Raw genomic sequence first — 19241 nt, 5'->3', positions numbered from 1 at the left:
AAAGGAAGCTGACTTGCAGCCCTAGAGGGACCATCTGCTTTGGGAAATGGCGCCCCCAAATGGCTGCCGCGAATCCCACGGAAGGATGCTCCGGCTGGCGCGCAGCTCCGCCTGGCAAGGAGCACTGAAGGCCCGGGTCCACCGTTCCAGGATGAGAAGGTGACGTCACTCACCCGGCTGGCCTGGGCGTGGATGAAAAGCAAGCGGCGACGCTGTTGGAGACACCCGACAGATCAGGACGCGTCTCCGAAGCCAGCCCGGGCCGGAACTTCACCCAGCCAAGGCACGTGTAACACTAGCAGATGTACCACTCACTGTGTGACCCGATTCCAGTCACTAACCCCCTGTGAGCCTTAGTTTCCTCGTGACTACTTATTCGCAGAATGATAATCACACTCACCTGCCGGGTGGCAGTGAGGGTTTCAGGAGACAGGGGGGCTCTCGGTCAGTCTGTGAGGGCAGCCTCTTGGCGTCGGCGCGGGTCGTCCTTCCCGGTGCTTCCGCAGGGCGCTCCTGGCCTGCCCTATGTAACTGTCTTCATCCCGAGCCAGGAGCTCTCGTAGAGGTTTAAAGCCTCCCAGGAGGCCGTGCTTTTCAATACGGAGCATCGAAACTCAAGCTTCACAATCGATAGGAAGGGCAGGTCAGTGATGTGGACATTTGGGGACTAAGAAGTTTATTTCCAATTCGAGGCTGCCCCTTTACCGGTGCTGGATTTGCGGAATTAAGAATCCAGCACATTACACGTGTCGTTCTTCCCCTTTTGCTTGCACTCCCTCTCAGAAATAAGAGTCCGTCCGCCTTAACTCTACTTTTCGCGAGTGGTGGTGGGAGGCTCCATTTCCGCCACTCTCCGGGGATGCAGAGCAGACTCCAGGGTCCCCGGGCTTGGAGACCCTTCCCACAGGACAGAATCTCCGAGCATGAGAGTGAGGGTCCTGCCTGCCCGAAAACTCTGTAGCTATAGTATAGCACAGCCGAATTGCTCTGGTGAGATTGGCGGGAACTTTCTTTGGGCCTCAAGATTCTTCAGTGCCTCAACAACAGGAAACGAGCAGAGAAGCCGGGACAAATCTAGAGCACAGATAGTTGAGCTCTTCTTCAAGCCTGCAGCATCTGGGTGAGATGCTCTTCACTGTGTGTGTGGCAGGGGCGGGGGGCCAAGGAGAGGACCAACCCCATCACCAGGGACCCATGGGCAGCCCCCTTTAAGCAGGCTGCCCGACTGGCTGCTGCAGTCAGAGGAGTGGGCGCCCACTGCAATCTACTCTGGGTTTGGGTGAATGGCGTTTCCGTTCCTAAGACGGGCAAGTACTACATGGACCCCGGCGGGGAGACGGTCAGCATTGACTCTCTGTAAAAGCAAAAGCCTGTGGCGGGTTTTGATGAGTACCAAGGAACTGAGGAGACCCACAGGCCAGAGGGCCAACAGGGAGCGCGGAGGAGTCCGGGTTAAGGAAGGCGCCAATGCGGGGCTGCACCACGTGCGCGCGTCTTGGCGGTGGCACAGCGACCCGGGCTGGGGAGGCGCGCCGAGATCGTCACCAGCCCTGTCCCGCGGGCACGCGCTTGGCCGGGCGCGAACGAGCGGCGGAAGGGAAAAGGAGTGGAGCGAGACCCGCGGTGGAGAAGAGAGACGCAGCCTGCGCAGGGTGAGATCGAGGCCGCGGGACGCGGTGCGAGGAGGAGCCGCGGGGCCGGGAACTGCGCCGGCTAGAACGGGACAGTGGCGCGGCGCGATGGAGACTCCAGCGCGGCTCCCGGCGCCCCCTGGCGGCGAGCGGGGCCACGCGGGCTCGCGAAACAATGCCCCGGGCAGCGCGGGCCCGCGGGACGCCCGGGCCCCCGGCCGACCGCTGGTGTGCGGCCTTGCACCACCTCAACCAACCCTGACCCGCTTCGGGCTCCGTGAGCCCAGCGCTGCGGGATCTGGGAGGCCGAGGCGCCCCCAGGGGAGGGCGTTGGGGCTGGGGGCGGTGGAGGAGGGAGGGCGCTCATCCCACCCCCACACCTCCTCCCGGGCCCAAGTCCTAGCATCTATCAAAGCTCAGGGTCTGATTAGCTGTTTGATTCGATATGCTTCCGTTTCATTTGGGGTTTGTTTTCAAAATAGTTTGTGTTGGGGAGCGGGGCTTTAGAAAGGAAAAGGCCCAGGACCAATTCAGCAGACGAGCGGCCTTTTGCTGCCGCCCCGGCCCTGCCCCGGCAGAGCGCTCGTGTCAAAGGAGACAAGATGGAAGCTGGAGTCTTAGGGACCCAGATTCTTGGAGTCCAGAAGATGCTCTCTGTCCAGATGGCGATTCTCCTGGTGTGTTTAAGGCCAGGAAAGGGTAGGAGATCACAGAGTGGGCTTTCACCACCCACACATTAACCCCCTCCTCTAAGCAGTGGGACCACAAAGCGAGCCGGGCGACTTGGACCTGGGGGGCCGCCAAGGCCAATGCATCTTTCCGGAAGGAGGGAAATAGGGAAGCTGTGGACCGAGCCTGTGGATGGCTCTAAGTGGCCGGGAAGTAATAACAATGCGCCCATCTTACATATGAAAGAACCTAGGCGGGCTCTCTCTCCCTGGATTCTCTTTGGATCTGCACCACCACCCAGCTGGAGAGGCTGAGGGGGCGGAAGCGACCTGCCCCTAAGGGAGACTTGGGGCGATTAGAGGAAAGGACCCCCCCCCCCCCACACACACACACACACCTTCCCTCTGCTGGCACCCTTGTCCCGGTTTACAGCTGTGAACTTACTGTTTGCTGTCCTCGAGGGCACTAGAGCCCCAGCTCCCGGAGACAGAGGCTGGCCTGTTTGTTCACCTCCGCACACTCGGCCCCAGCACTGTGCCCGTTGGCACGGGTAGGATGAAGGAACCATCTCTGCCAAGGCCACGACGCAGGGCTCCTTCCTCTGCCCCGACTCCCCGTTCCTCACCCCTTCCCAGCCTGCGCACCCTTATGGCGCATTTTCTGCCAGTCCCTTGTGCCCAGCACTCTCTTTCCAAACTGCGCTGGGGGCCCATCCTGGCTCTCCTGAGCGCCCTGCTGCTGGGGCCCGTGTATCTTAGGGCTCGTAATGCCTTCGAGCATGGAGTCAGCCCATTCATTGAAGGAGGGACGGCAGGTCTCTTCTGCAAAACCAGGAAATGGTGGGCAGTCGTGTGTGATTCTAACCAGACTCTGTAGTGGCGTTTCCACAACAGCAAAATCTAGACTTACCCCAACAAAATAACAACCCCAAGGTTTTATTTCCTTTTCCATGTAAACAATTTTGCTCATACGCCTCTATTTATTATTCTGGTTTTTAAAAGGGCAGGAAGGAGCACACCGTATGGATGGGCCAGGCTGGGAAACGTGGCTGGAGATTCGAGAGGAAACCAAGCTCGCCGAGGCAGCCTCGGGCGGGCAGGTCCCGGCGCGAGCAGAGGGCACAAAGAGCCCGAGGGCTGCCGGCTCGCGGCTCCCGGGGATGCAGTTCCTCCACGCAGCCCCCGGCCGGAGCGGAAACTTAAGGCTGGGGTCAAACTAACTCCGGCCCCGAGCTCGCGGGGGGCGGAGCAAGTTCCCGCCGGGACCGGTCGCGTCCCCAGCTTGTCCCCATCTCCCGCAGCCCGCGCCCCGCACGCTCACTGTTGGGGCACAGCTGCCAGGCTTGTCTATTTGTTTGTTTGTCGTTTAAAGTAATCCTAGAGCGCGCACTCAGCAGCATCTGAAGCGGGGGCGGGGGGAGGGGGCCGAAGCCTGAATTTCCTTCCAGGGAGCGCGTGAGGGGCATTCTCAACGGAAAGCCAGACCAAGAGTAGTGACCACCCCTCCTCGGATTACTCTCCATTGGCTCCTCCCTTGCTCCCCCTCCTCCAGATTTGCATAAAAAAGGCCAAGAAAACTCTGCCGGGGCCCCAGCAGCGGCTCACTCTGCTCCCCCGGGTCGGAGCCCCCCGGAGCTGCGCGCGTGCTTGCAGCGCGAAGCCGAGCGGAGAGAGCTTGGCCGCGCCGTCCTCCCCGCGCCCGGCGTCTCGGCGCTCCCGCCGCCCGCTTTCCAGGCCCCCGAGCCCCGCCGAGCGGAGCGAGCGGGCTCGGGCCGAGCGCCGCCCGGCCGCCTCGCGCTTCCCCGGCTCCGCTCCCTCCGCCCCCCCGGGGTCGCGCGCCCACGATGCCGCGGGGCCCTGGCTCGCTGCTGCTGCTCGTCCTCGCCTCGCACTGCTGCTTGGGCTCGGCGCGCGGGCTCTTCTTCGGCCAGCCCGACTTCTCCTACAAGCGCAGCAATTGCAAGCCCATCCCGGCCAATCTGCAGCTGTGCCATGGCATAGAGTACCAGAACATGCGGCTGCCCAACCTGCTGGGCCACGAGACCATGAAGGAGGTGCTGGAGCAGGCGGGCGCCTGGATCCCGCTGGTCATGAAGCAGTGCCACCCGGACACCAAGAAGTTCCTGTGCTCGCTCTTTGCCCCCGTCTGCCTCGATGACCTGGACGAAACCATCCAGCCGTGCCACTCGCTCTGCGTGCAGGTGAAGGACCGCTGCGCTCCGGTCATGTCCGCCTTCGGCTTCCCGTGGCCTGACATGCTCGAGTGCGACCGTTTCCCCCAGGACAACGATCTCTGCATCCCTCTTGCTAGCAGCGACCACCTCTTGCCCGCCACCGAGGAAGGTAAGCCTTCCCCTTTATTCCCCACCCCTCTCCCAGCTCTGGTAAGGCTTTCCTGGAGGATCCCGCGCCCCTCGCCCCACATCCTGATGCATCCCCGCGGGTCGGGGGGGGGGGGGGTGCCAGTCTCGAGCGGGGCAGACGCTCTCCTTGCCCTCGTGTGTCATCGTGACAAATTTGAGACAACCGGCCCCCCCACACGCACACACACCCCTCCAAGTCTCTCATTCGCCTCCCGAGTTATACCAGTTGCTATTTCTTAGGGACAGTTTTTTAAAAAGAAAAGAAAACGAAGAAGTGAAAGTCGTTTTTCGCTTATAGATATACAATTATTTTTTTAAAAGCTAGCACGGGGGCCGGTATTCTGAGAGCTTTGGAAGTGGTCGTGTGTGGAGCTGGTGGTGAGCACCCTGGCCAGAGGCTTCTCTCTCAGTCTCATGCGGCACGTTCTTCCCACTGGGCAGAATTCTAGGCACAGGAACATTCCCATGCAGGCAGGAGAGCCAAAATGCACAAATAGCCTTTTAAGGTACTTTTTGTTCATTGCCGATTTAGGTTTTGGAAATAAAAGCAGGACTGACTCGGAGCGTGTTGAAATCTGAGCATTGGCTGCAACTGCTCAGGTGTTTAAGGAAGAGGGCGCAAAGGGAATCTCCAGGAATTATTTTTCTATCACTAATCAGCTTATATCTTAGGAGTGGTTTTAATTAACTGGAGAAAATCATGCAAAAGAGAGTTTCCTAAGTTTTTAGAAAACTGAGGGGGAGTTCCTGTGCAAAAACCATCAAAGCAATGAAAACCTCATGGGCTCTTGATACTCTTCCTACAAGGAAAACATCCAATGAGTCTGAGCTGATTTAGGTCCCCCAGGGATGGAAAGGGGGCTTCCTAATCCTTTTCAGGGCTCCAGCAGCATCTCCCTTTCAATCTCTAATTGTTTTCCTACAGCCATCATTAGTTAAAGAAAATGCAAAGTTGCTTAGCAATCTTTCCTGGCAGGCACCCTGGGTTTGCAATCATCTTATTGGTTAGATTTCTAATTTATTGCAAATGTTTGGCATATTTCAAACATTTGTCCAACATATACCACAGACCAACCAATACAGGTTAGTAACATTTTATATACATTCCTAGAGCTCCTAATTGGAAATGTTTCATTTGGGTTGAGTGAGGGGAGGTTTGGGCAGTTTTATGTGTGTTGCTTTTGTTTCTCTTTCTTTCCACTATCAGCACCGTTTTATACTAGATTTCTCCAAAAATCATTTCCCCCTTCAAAATAAAAGTTTATGTTCTTGAAAATCTGCTCTGTTCTTTTTCTAATTTGATAAATAACTTCAATCATGAGTCACATAAAGTTTTCTTCTGTGAAAATTCAGTTTCATATTAAAGAAAATCTAAATTCGCCTAAATTTTCAAGACAGCATTAGAACATTTATAAATGGGCAAAAAGGAGTTTTCTTTTTTCCTTTTCTGAAGAAGTCAGACCCTTTCAGAAGAGCCTGTAGTAGGCTCTCTGATGCTTGTGCTAGTGCACTTTCCTAGGTTTGGTCAGACTCCAGAGACAGTTTGCTCCAACTTTGATTAGCTTCAGGAAAAGCTTTGGGGTTTTTTGGTTGGTTGGTTGGGTTTTTTCTTTCTGTTTTTGAGAGTTTGAAATGGGCAAAGAGGGACAAGAAGAACCTGCACCAGGGATAATGAAATAAATGCTGCTTAACTCAAGCACAAACTTGGCAGAAAGCACGAGGTGATAGAGAACCCCTTAGAGCAGGCTGTTGTAGTTGGTGAGGTGTTTGCAAGGAGGAAAGAGCCCATTTGTGGCCCTCATCCCATATGTGATGCCGCCGCTCCCTGTCCAGACTTGAGAATATCTTGAAATGACTCCCCTGAGACACAGAGCCCTTCTGAAGAGCCCAGCAGAAACCGGGCTGCACTGGCGTCCTGCAGCTGAGAAGGACAATCTTTCGGCCATAGTTTGTGGTTACTAGTTTTCCGCAATCCCTTGAGGGTCTGCTAGCGCTTTCTCCTCAAAGGGGCTTTATCCTTATACACTGATGTTGTCCCAGGGTGGGAGGAGGAGCTAAAAAGTGGCAGCCTGTTCCAGTTAACTGTAGCTACACCTGCACACTCTACCCACAATGCCCTTCTCTCTGGGATTCATCATTTATTTTAAACACAGCATATGGGCATTTTTGCCTGTCAAAAAATGGGAGGCACAGGAGACTTTCTTAGAAATGAGCAATGCTCCTTTTATAAAGGAGGCAGAAGCTGGGGTCTTAGAGAACAATGGCCAACTCGTGTCTGGATAAGCCGTGTGAGTTGTTTACAGACACCACCTGCTGTTCCCGTTTAAGCAAACTTACTAATTTTTTCACATTTCTAGCTCCAAAGGTATGTGAAGCCTGCAAAAATAAAAATGAGGATGACAACGACATAATGGAAACTCTTTGTAAAAATGATTTTGGTAAGTAGTTCACCACCACCACCAAGAGATTTCACATTCAAAAGTTTTATTTTCCAGTAAAACTTAAAGGTACAAATCATTAAGATGTTACTCAAAAAGGTTGGGTAAAATACCATCCCAGCTCATCTTTGCTAAATCATCTAACTTGCTCTATCCTTGTTTCCTCCCTGTGTAACTATCTTGTATTAAATCATATCTTTTTAGGTGAGATTCATTGTTCTGTTCAGCAATAATCAAATAATGAGAATTATTCAAAGTATGAATTTTCAATGGCACATTTTTCATTTCACTTTGGCTTTTTCTTGCCAACAAACATAATCTTGGGCCATGTTCTCTTTCAGTCACTTGTCTTGTGCACCAGAGATGAAAACATATTAGCCCCAGCAAAACAGATTCATGGCATTAACCTGGCCCAAAATAAAAATTTGCTCCAGCACCAAATAGAAATATTTTTACTTTATTCATAACCCATAATGCTTTGTTCTTCTGTGTTCCACCACCAGTGAATATATCCAACGTAGTGGTTAACAATTTGGGAGTGAGAAGTTCCTTAAATATAAAAAGAAGGAAAAATAAAGCTTAGGAATTTGCTTTAGCAAGATACATGAAAGGTGCCAGGATGACATGGTGCTTGGGGACAACAAAGAGTGCATGTGTTAAGTGACCCAAGTTTCATGGAGTATAAGTCACTACCCTTAAGAGAATATTATAAGAGGAAAGAGGCTTGAGACTGTCCACACAGAGCTCCCTCAGCACCTTATCTGCCGTCCTCAGGCCTCCCAGGTGAGGGATAAGCCCGGACAGACACAGGATTCAGAGTTGGGAGTGGCAAAAAATGTCACCCACACTCCTGAGACATTCTTGTTTTCATCCCATTCCAAGAGCAGGCACCTTTTGGTGTGTTTGAGAGGTTGGTACCCTTTAAAAGTATTTATTCAGGCAGAAGGTTGAACTCACTGGTAAACAGATATGACCCCTGTTCATACAATGTTTGAAAATGAAAATCTAATTTCACCTAAATTTTAACAGTTAGGTTACACAGATCTAATAGATCTGTATTAACATTTCTACATCCTCAACACAGTCCTGGAGACTGAGAGAAATCACTGCGGCTCCCACCCACTCTTGAGGAAGGCCCTTCCACTCTCTCCTTACAACTTACCATCCCAGCAACCTCAGACCTGGTCAGGCTGAAACTCTGGAAACAAGCCCATCGATGCTCCTTACAACCCACGTCTCTTTCAGGGAGTGTCCTGGGTCTAATCTTAGCTGCTCCCAGAACAACCACAGCCAGAGCTTTAGGAAAAGCTTCACGCTGCCAAGGAAGGCCGAAAGAAAGGAGGCATCTCTAAGTCTAACCAAGCCTTCCCCTCAGCAAGAGCCACAAAACGGATGACAGGGTTTCATGTATCTATATTCAAATATATACGACTGTCAAAGTCATAGAGGGCCAGGCATGTTGGCAGCAGCAATCCCAAATCTCCAGAGCCTTACCAGAACACAGTTCTTAGCTTGCATGCTACAAGATTTGATTAAGGGCAAAATAGAAAAATATAATTTTAATAAAATTTATACAAAAATGTATATAAAATATCATTTTCTTCTGGCAGCTTATGTCCTTGGCACTAGCTTTAATACAGATCTCTCTCCTGCTTGCTAGGAAAAAGTTGGCTAAATCACGGGCTCCGAAACAGTTGAAATTAGGGCACGCACCCATACACACACACACACACACACACACACACATATTACTACTTGTTTTGTGGCTTGCCTTACAGAAGATCCCCGTCCTAAGGATGCTCTATCATGATCTGGGCCAAAAAAATCGGTGTCTGTGAGTATGTGTCCCCAGTGTTCTCTCCTTAGAGGAGAAAGCCTTTCAAAACAACATGGAAGTCATTACCTTTAAGGTATCACAAGCTATGTTTCCTATTTCCCCACATTCATTTTGTCACAAAAGGAGTAATGAACCTGAATTGTGAGAAGTGCATCATGCACTCCTGGGTTATAAGCAGTATTCCATATTGCCTCTGTACTTGGTGGGAGAAATGGAGAGGCAGAAGGAATGTGGGTATAAATCTGATTCATTTAACTTGAATCATCCACGAAAGCATCACACTCTTTCTCCACTGCACTCCTGAAGAATAGGGAAAATGCAGAACACCTCCTTATTTCAGTGGTGAATACTGGTGAAGAAAGAATGGCCCAGAACTGCCTGCCTGTGTATACAACCTATTGTTGGACTAGACAGTATCATCACCTCTGCCTCCTACCAAACCCTGCATCCCCATTCGCATCTTCCAGGGCAGGAAAAGTTATTTTGGGGCTTTGGTTCCCTATATTTGGTCCCAGCTGAAAATCCAGGGAGGAAATGAAATGCCTGATGTCTTCCCCTGGCAAGCTTTTGCAAAGTTGGTTATTTTATAGCGAGAGCGAGGTGAGTAATAAATCATCCCCCTGGTTAAAAGGGATCATTTTTCTGATGTTTGGAGCTCAAGAATGTTTAACTTGACCAGGTGAAGTCTCACACATGCTTTATCTGTGCTGTAGACAAGGCTCCCAGGTAACATATAACCACTTCTCCCACCACTTATCTTCCCCACCCCCATGCCTTACACAGAGGCCACAGGAACATGTGACATTTCCACATGACTTATTCCATGATTTAAGTCTCATAAACCCTGAGAACTCAGTACTACGGTTCAGATGCCTTTCAAACAAAATCATGGTTGGCCAAGTCACACAGTCCTTGATTTACCTAGTTGAGCTTTGGTCATTTCCTGGTTGACTGGAAAAGCCATGCTTGGTCAAATTCTCTTTCTGAGACAGAAGGAAAGAAAGAGAGAATCAGAGAGAGAGAGAAAGAGAGAAATCCCCAAAGCAGTTATACACACAAAAAACCCTCTTCTCTATCACTAATTTAAACAATGTATTAAAGTCCATCAAAGTCAGGAAGTCACACTTGCACATCATCCATATGGAACAATGGTCAATGTCACCAACACTCTTAGGACACATTACAGTTGGGTGTGTTAATGCTCCAACCAGGACAGAAAACTTGATGTTGCTTATAAGAGACCACAGTGGTGTTATAGGAGGAGGTTTGGGGACTGGAATTCTGAGAACAACTCAGCCAGGACACAACCTAACTGGGTGACCTCATGTAAGTCACTAAACTTCTCTGGATTTCAGATGCTTCATGTACCAACAAGAAATTTCAACTGGATGATCCCTTCTAACCTTAAAATTCTATCCTTTCTTTGCCTTCATGGAGTCTTGAAATTTAATTCCAGCATGTATGTTTGTATGGCTTTCTTTCCCAAAGCATACTGTTCAGGACTATAAAATGTGTCTTTTATAGTAAACCACTTACTTTTGGTCTTAGCATTCTAATGAGTCTACATATCCATTTTGGAAACAGTACATATATAATCTGTAAACGCCTTGGCCTTAGACAGGCAAATGATAGCATATGAGGATGAGGTCTTCAGAAAAACACTTTTACAGCTAAACATGTTGTGCTCTTAAAAAGACTCTTGGATATTTTTCTCCTAGTTACTTTCCCAAATCAAATGCAGCTGTTAGATCAATTCCCCCTCCCTGTAGTCTGTTCTTTAGAAAACAATGATTCTGTGATATAATTTCCTTACAGGTTTGTCCAAAAACCTCTCCGACATAATAAATTGAGTTTAAAGTTTACAACCACAGAAGGATCATGTTTCGCCTAAGAGTCAGGCATCTCTTTTCATGCTGAAGTTTCCAATAGGGGAAGTCATTTGTTGAGGAGAGCACAAACCACATGCAACCTATGTACAAACACAAGAACACAAGGGCGAGGAAGAGAAGTTAATTGAGTCCCGCAAAAAGAGTTTTGAAAGGATGGCTGATCTGAAACAAAGTGCCTGGCAAATCCTTCAAGGCTTTAGAAATGGAGCTACCTGCTGCCCTCAGCTCCCAACCCCCCACCTGCAGCCCCTCACAGTCTCATTAGCTCTAGGAAGCTCTTCGTCCCTCCCCCAGGCCAAGTCACACACGTATGCTGTGGAATGGGGTGAGGAAAGCTCCCAATCTATACTCTATCCCCTCAGTATAACTGGTGTGATTCTTTCCCCCCACCTCTTGTCTTCCTAGCACTGAAAATAAAAGTGAAGGAGATAACCTATATCAACAGAGATACCAAAATCATCCTGGAGACCAAGAGCAAGACCATTTACAAGCTGAACGGTGTGTCCGAAAGGGACCTGAAGAAATCAGTGCTGTGGCTCAAAGACAGCTTGCAGTGCACCTGCGAGGAGATGAATGACATCAACGCACCCTATCTGGTCATGGGACAGAAAGTGGGTGGGGAGCTGGTGATCACCTCGGTGAAGCGGTGGCAGAAGGGGCAGCGAGAGTTCAAGCGCATCTCCCGAAGCATCCGCAAGCTGCAGTGCTAGTTCTGGCACGCAGGTTGCCCTGACAGGCCAGCTCCAGGGCTCGGCTGACCATTTCCACTCCAGGACCTCTGCTCTCTCTCCCAAGCACAGTCCCCCAGCCTGGAGCAGCTCCCCCTGCCTTTTGCACGTTTGCACCCCCAGCATTTCCTGAGTTATAAGGCCCTAGGAGGCCTCAGGAATGGATAGCTGTTTTCACGTAAAGGAAAAACCCACCCAAATCTTGTAGAAATGTTCAAACTAATAAAATCATGAATATTTTTATGAAGTTTTTAAATAGCTCACTTTAAAACTAGTTTTGAATAGGTGCAACGGTGACTTGGGTCTGATTTTTTTTTTTTTCTGTTTGGTTTGGGTCAACTGATTTTCACTTTTCACTGAGGTTGCCATAACGTGCAAATAGCATCATTTTTCTGTGTGGCCCAAACTTTGGAGTCACAAACCTGGTTGAGATAAAGCTGGCTGTTATCTCAACATCTCTCTCATCTCCAGCCTGAGACTCAGCACCTAAGTCTTATAACAACTCACTTGTCATTTTACACCCTTTGGGAACTTACAACTGTAGCATTTATTGCATTTCCAGGTAGAGTACTTCCATTTATAAAAAGCACATTAACCATCATAGCATGATTTCTTCGAATAAAGGGCAAAGCAGAGAAATTTTATAATTGACCTGAGTACTTTAAGCTTCGTTTAAAACATTTTTTACTTAATTTTGCAAATTAAACCATTGTAGCTTACCTGTAATATACATCGTAGTTGACCTTAAAAAGTTGTAAAAATATTGCTTTAACCAACACTGTAAATATTTCAGATAAACATTCTATTCTTGTATATAAACGTTACATCCTGTTTTACCTGTTCCTTGTCTCCTGTCTTCTCTTCTTAGTGGAAGGAATTGGGAAGGGAGCTGTACAAGAGTCATCACCTCCTTTCTCCTGAGGCCCAGCCCTCCCACAGTTGGCAGTGTCCGTTTCTTAAGTGACTCAGAAAGTGTCTCCCCCCTACACCACCTGGCTCCTGCCTTGTGCCTCACATCTCATACAGATTTTACTACTGCGGACACTACACAGAGGCAGAGATTTGCAGGCTGTGCAAAGAATCTTTCTGCTTTTGTCCCTTCTCATAGTTCAGCAGCAGCTAATGTGGCAACATGAGTCTAAACCTAAGGTTCATGAACTTTACAGTTGTGCTTTTCATTTCCAGAGATTTTCACAATGAAAAGGAAAAATCACTGCAAAAATGTTAGTTCCTTCCCCATTTAAACTCTAACCCTCAGATAAAGAGAGCCATGATTTGAATAGTGTCCATTGGAAGGCAGGGGTTAGGGAACAGATGGCGAAAAAACAGCATTAAGGTGAGAAGGAGACATCCATCCATAAAATGTCCATCCAAATGCTTCATTATTTTATTTAGGAGCCTCCAGAGAAATTTTCTTAAACACATGAGGAAACGAAGTCTCAGAGGGGTTAGGCAGCATAGCTCATGAGAGGCAGAGCCAGAGCTGAAACTCAGGCCTTTCAAATGATGAATTCTACTCAACCTAGGAGTGGATTATAGAAACATGGTGGCACTCTCTATTCAACAAATATTTATTGGGCATCTGCTATGTGCCTGGCCCTGTTCCAGGTGCTGGGGATACATACATACATTAGTCTTTGTTCCTATGGGGCTTACGTGAAGGAGTGAAAGAAAATAACCACAATTACAATTATATATTTATAATTGATAAGCTATATGAAGTGTATGTACAGGTAATATGTGAGAGCAATAGAACATCCCCAGCAAATCTGACATTTTTAGTGATGTTCATGTGAAGCCTTTATCTGATGGCATTTTCTTGATTTTAGTTTAAAAGTTTCCCTAACATACATCCATGAACTCTCTACAGCACTTCGGGTCTTCTGGCACCAAAAGTCAATATCGCCTATGACCTGGGCCGCATGACTTTGGCAGTCCCTTTCATTTTCTCTGGGATGCCACTTCACTCTGCTTCTCATCTGATTCCACAAACTCAGGACACAACCCTCTTCCTACAAGGTCACCATGGGCTAGAGCAGAAGGGGGACACTCATGGATCAAGGCCAACTCTCATTTTAAACATTTGGAATGGGAGACTAGGGACCCTGCAAAAGGCAAAAAAAAGAGAAAGAGAAGATAAAAGACAAAAGAAAGGAAACAATAAACCAAAGATTTAGGAATTAGAAGGAGGAAACGTGTACAATGCATCAAAACTAATGGAAAGAACCAATTTGTAAGAGACTGACCTGTCTGAGTGCCTCTCCAATCAATCCAAAAGCCATGTGCCCATATAAGAGAAGCAAAATCTTCAGCTCTGGATAGTAAGTTAATGCCAGACACGACCTCCTTCAGTCAGGTTTTGAGGAGTTAGCAGCTCAGGCATCACTCCCATGTCTGCCTCCTGCCATCTATGCCTCCCTACGGACTTTTCAAACTCATCTTTGACAAGGCTACGAGACAATGAGACAAGCTTGGGCAGAGCAGGTAGGTTTCTATTTAAGTTTTTATTTTGTTTTGTTTTGTTTTGCATGATGATTCAAATATATATGGCTCATTTATTCTTGAAATAATCATGATTATATTCTTAATTACTTTTCAACGATCAGATTTCTTTTGCAGGCAGATGAAAACATGAATGTCCATCCATTATTGGAAGAAGAAAGCAAGTAATCAGAGGTCATTGCATTTCTGAGTTTCCTTAGATGATTCATGACCTGTTCATAAACTGCTTAAATGCACCAATAGGGGATCAACCTAAATGGAAAAGTTAAAAGATAGGAAAACTACATATCTACTATGCATGTAATTCCTCTTCCCTTTCTAAATAATTTGAGAAATGAGTTGCTGTACAAGAACACATTTATAAGAGTTTGGGGGGCAGCATTTCCTAAGTGCACAAAGGCTCGGTCTACGTGCACAAATCAGTATAGTGAAATTCATAGGGTTAAAAAGGATCCATTTTATCTAATAGCACCCTCCATTCCTCGTTCTCTATTCTCTCATCATGGGATCATTTGACTCTTGCTTACTATCAAGTTTTCAATGTGCTTGATGAGGGGAGGGGGTCGCCTTGAAAAGCAAATCCAGGCATACATATCCCTTGTGCAGTCACTACATCTGGATTATGGAATAATGTGATTGTTGCCTGTGAAACACATTGCACAAATACAAATTAATTCATTAACTCAGCAAAGATTTATATTGAGCACCAACTATCACCATTGATTTATTCATTCAATAATATGTATTGAGTGCTTACCCACATGTTCTAGGTGGTGGATACACAGTGATCTTGCCCTCCTTCAGCTTATATTCTAGAGCTAGAATTGTGTTAGAGATGGATCCTGTGCAAAAGGAACTCACCATTCAATACGGGAGGGGTGCTTGCCAACAAATAATTCCAACACTCCGTTTTAAGAGGGAGGTGTGTACATGCCCAGGGATGACACAGAAGAGAGAGTGGTTAGCTCATGTAGAAAACAGAATGTTTGATTCACCTTGAGCTTATGATCAGGGTGAAAGTGCTTGCAAGGAGAGAACTTTCAACCAATTCTACCAGAATATCTTCTATTAGGACAGAGCCTTAGAAATTACAAATTTATCATCAATTTTATGTATTCCGCAATCCACAATGGCGTTGTGCAATTATCATGCTGAAGGCATTGTTCCAGACACTACAAATAAAACTGGCATAAGGCCCATTGCTTTTATAATCAGTAATATTCCAAAATTCTAAAATTACAAAAAAAATGAATTAACATTTAGCTCAGAACAAATAATTCAATCTAATAAAACAAAATATTTTTAAAGCAGTCATGATTGTCCAGAGACAATCATGTAGGTGATAAAAGGAAAGTTCTGTTAATAAAGACAGCAGTTAATACAGATAGTGTTAGAAGAAGAAATGGAATAATTTAACTGCCACAAGATGTCCCAGTACAGAGTAATAATAATCATTAATGTAACAACACAGATATTCTGTTATACTATAAAATGAGCAGAGCACTAGAACTTGGTGTCAGTAACTGGGTTTCCAGCAGAAATACAGCTAAAAACCTATGCATTGACTCACGCATGCATGTGCTCTCATGTGCACCCACACTAATGTAGTTCTGGCAGAAAATCTTCTAAAGTTGTATAATCTAAGGGACATCAAAACAAATCACTTAGCAGACTAGAAACTGCAGTAAAAGTGGCAAGCACCTTGGCGTAGCATATGAATGTAGAGAGACCTTGGCAAGTCAATAGCTTCTGCAAACCTGAGACTACTCATCTACAAATAATTAAAAATTATTACTCTATAAATTATGCCTAGGCTCTTACATTCTCATCTCCTATCCATCCTCTACTTTGAAGTATAATTCTCAGGGCTTGTTTCTGTATGAGGAGGGACCCACAGCGGGAAAGAGCAACAGCCCTAGTCCTACCCCCTCACACCCCTGCCCACCAGCTGCCCCTACTCTTCAGGCTCTTGAACACACTGGGTTGCTCTAGGTGGTGTGGCTGATCAGGGCCTGATTGGTAGCAGCTTAGGCAGATAAGAGGGGAAAATGGAACCATAAATATTATCTGCTCCTCCCTTCTTCCAAAGAGATTTTTCCACCCCGAAAAGAGGATGCTGCCCTCTCTTCATCAGGCTTCTCTAACAGCATCAGTCTTCCAATCTGCAGCAGTCAGAGTGCTGAGGGTCAATTCATTTGTTCAGCAATCTTACAGTGAACACCTACTATGTGCCAGGTGCTGTCCTAGGTGCTAAGGTCCCAATAATGACCAACACACAGTGGCTACTCTCAGGAAGATCATAGTCTAATGTAACACATACACATGTGACAGACAACAGTAACTGAGACCCAAATTTCTCCAGACCCTCCTGGACAGAGTTTTCCTGGGCCCCATTTGTTCTTATTGGTAAAAATATGTTCACATTAAAATAATACTAAGAATTAAAATCTTCAGGCCCAGAAAGTGTCGCTGGAGAATTTTACCAAACATTTAACGAATAATTGAAACCAGTTTTACACAATCTCTTCCAGAAAATAGAAGAAGAATGGATGCTTCCCAACTCATTTTATGAGGCTAGTATTGCCCTAATACCAAAACCAAAGACAGCACACAAAAAGAATGCTAAAGACCAATTATCTCTCATGAACTTAGACACAAAAATCCTCAACAAAATGTTAGCAAATCAAATTCAGAAATGTGTAAAAAGAATAATACACTACAACCACACTGGTTGTTTCAATATTCAAAAACTAATCAATGTAATCCACCATATCAACAGGTTAAAGAAGAAAAATCATATGATCATGTCAATTAATGCAAAAAAAAAAGCATTTGACAAAATTCAATATCCACTCATGATAAAATCTCTTGGCAAACTACAAATGGATGGAAACTACCCTCAAAGAGCATATACCAAAAAAGCTATAGCTTACCTCGTAATTTATGGTAAATGACTAAGTGCTTCAAGAACAAGGCAAGGATGTCCGTTTTCTCATTCTTATTCAACATAATATTCAAGTTACAACCAATGAAATAAGGCAAGAAAAAGAAATGAATGGCATACATTGGATAGGAAAAAGTAAAACATTAGCTATTTACGGACAACATAATTATCTACACAGAAAATCCCAAGTAATCTACATATACAAATATAAGTTGTCTTTACTATTATCAACGTTAATTGGCGACGATTTGGAATGGGTTTTATCAGGGGACATAGACTCTTATACTCTTGTTGAGGAGGAAGTCTTAGTCTATGTAACTTAAGTGGGTTCTGTCACATGCCTCACATGGTAGGTAGATTAAGAAGAGCTTTCAGTGCCCCTTAACAACCTTGTAGTCTGTAATCAGAAAGTTACATATGGATCCACATTGTTAAGCCAAGAAGGGTATGGACCTAAAAAGGTCATCTCTAGAAAAACAGCACTGCAGTTCCATTTTCAGTATTCTGAGACTGAGAAAGTTTAAGTTCAATGACAAAAATTAGAAGAGAGTAAAAGAATATAAAAGCATGGTAAAAATATTTTTTTCATATTTTACACATGTATGTATGAACATACACACATATAGGAAGACTAAGTCTAGAATCTGGTCTAAAGAACTAAAGAGTTATTGCTGTTTTTAAAAATAAGAACAAAAAAGCAAATGTGAAAACTTTTAAATTAAACTCCAACATTTTCAAACAAGTGCTGCCTAGGAGATCAAGCAAAGCATCCAAAGCCTAAATTGAATGTCAGCAAAAGCATCTTCACATCTAAAGAGAGAAAGTACGGAGGAAGGAAGGAGGAAGGGAGGTAGAGAGGAAAGGAGGAAGGAAGAATGAAAGGAAGGAAGGAAAGAAAGAAAACCCCAAGGAACCTACCAAGAAATATTGCAAGAACTAATAAATGAGTTCAGTAAGGTCACAGGATACAAGACTGACACACAAAATCAATTGTATTTACATATACAAAGAGCAAACAAGTAGAAATCAAAATTAAAAACACAGTACCATTTACAACTGCTCCAAAGAAAACAAAATACTTAGGTACAAATCTAACAAAGCATGTAAAGGTTCTATATGCTGAAAAGTACCAAATGCTGATGAAAGATATCAAAAAAGACCTAAATAATTGGAAAGACATACCATGTTCATAGATTGGAAGACTTAACATGATAAAGATGTCAATTTTCCTCAAATTAATTTATAGGTTTAACAAAATTCCTATCAAAATCTCAGCAAGCATTTTTGTAAACATAGACACATTATTCTAAAATTTATATTGAATGGGAAAGGCCCTAGAAGAGCCAGAATAATTATGAAAAAGAATAAAACAGGAGAAATCATTCTTCCCAATGTTAAGGCTTACTATATAACCACAGTAATGCAGACAGCGTGGTCCTGGTGGAGGGACAGACACATAGATCAATGGAACAGAATAAAGAACCCAGAAATGAACCCACATAAATATGCCCAACTGATTTTTTACAAAGATGTAAAAGCAATTCAATGGAGTAGGGATAGCCTTTTCAACAAATGGTGCTAGAACAATTGGATATTCCATAGGCAAAACAAAAAGAATCTAAACCTCACACTGTATACAAAAATTAACTCAAAATGGATCATGAACTTAAATGTAAAAAGTAACTATAAAAGTTTTAGAAAAAACAGAAGATAAATTTATTTTTTCAGGACCTAGGACTTGGCAAAGAGTTCTCAGATTTGACATCAAAAGTGCAATCCATAAAAGGAAAAGTTGATAAATTGAACCTCTTCAAAATTTAAAACTTTTTCTATCCAAAAGACCCTGTTAAACAAATATCAAATAATCACATTGTACAATTTCAATATCTTACAATTTTATTTGTTGATTATACCTCAACAAAGCCACGGAGGTTGGGGGGAAGACCCTGTTAAGAGAATGAAAAGACAAATTATGGATTAGCGAAAATACTTGTAAATCACATATTTGACAAAAGACTTGTATCTAGGATATATAAATAACTCTCAAAACTCAATGGTAAAAAATCAAACAATGCACTTAGAAAATGGGCAAAAGACATGAACAGACGTTTGGCAGAAGAGGATATACACATGGCCTTGATGGTGTCTGCCATCGGTGCGGGAGGAGGGAGTGGCAGCCATGACCCAGATGCTTGCCACCCAGGTCCTATGGGGCAAAGGAGACTTTTGTGTAGTGCTTAA

The 19241-nt window shown here is 45.4% G+C and overlaps 2 protein-coding genes across 8 annotated transcripts in view; one reads left to right on the top strand and one right to left on the bottom strand.

Annotated features, from left to right (window-relative positions):
* Positions 1–1466: 1466 nt before the first annotated feature.
* Positions 1467–12396, top strand: SFRP2 (secreted frizzled related protein 2). Of its 2 annotated transcripts, XM_070504943.1 has the most exons (4): positions 1467–1652; positions 3302–4642; positions 7020–7100; positions 11232–12396. In XM_070504943.1, exons 2-4 carry the CDS (start codon positions 4144–4146, stop codon positions 11534–11536), a joined length of 885 nt encoding a protein of 294 aa, XP_070361044.1. In that variant the 5' UTR covers positions 1467–1652; positions 3302–4143; the 3' UTR covers positions 11537–12396. The 2 variants fall into 2 exon arrangements, with proteins under 2 accessions (XP_070361044.1, XP_014682159.1); XM_014826673.3 differs by lacking the exon at positions 1467–1652 and having other exon boundaries at positions 2758–4642.
* Positions 7109–19241, bottom strand: part of TLR2 (toll like receptor 2) — an 81932-nt gene continuing 69799 nt past the window's right edge. For 5 of the 6 annotated variants that reach the window (XR_011501966.1, XR_011501969.1, XR_006525545.2 and 2 more), the window contains exon 4: positions 11792–18946. The gene's annotated coding sequence lies outside the window, so the exon portion shown is untranslated. Of the gene's footprint in view, positions 10907–11791; positions 18947–19241 lie in introns of those variants that run through there. The other variant, XR_011501967.1, reaches the window with a different exon arrangement.

This window comes from Equus asinus, chromosome 3 (genome assembly GCF_041296235.1).
Source record: "Equus asinus isolate D_3611 breed Donkey chromosome 3, EquAss-T2T_v2, whole genome shotgun sequence".
NCBI classification, from domain to species: Eukaryota; Metazoa; Chordata; class Mammalia; order Perissodactyla; family Equidae; genus Equus; species Equus asinus.
The sequence above is the reverse complement of the archived record's forward strand: the minus strand, read 5'-3'. Positions and strand labels throughout refer to the sequence as shown.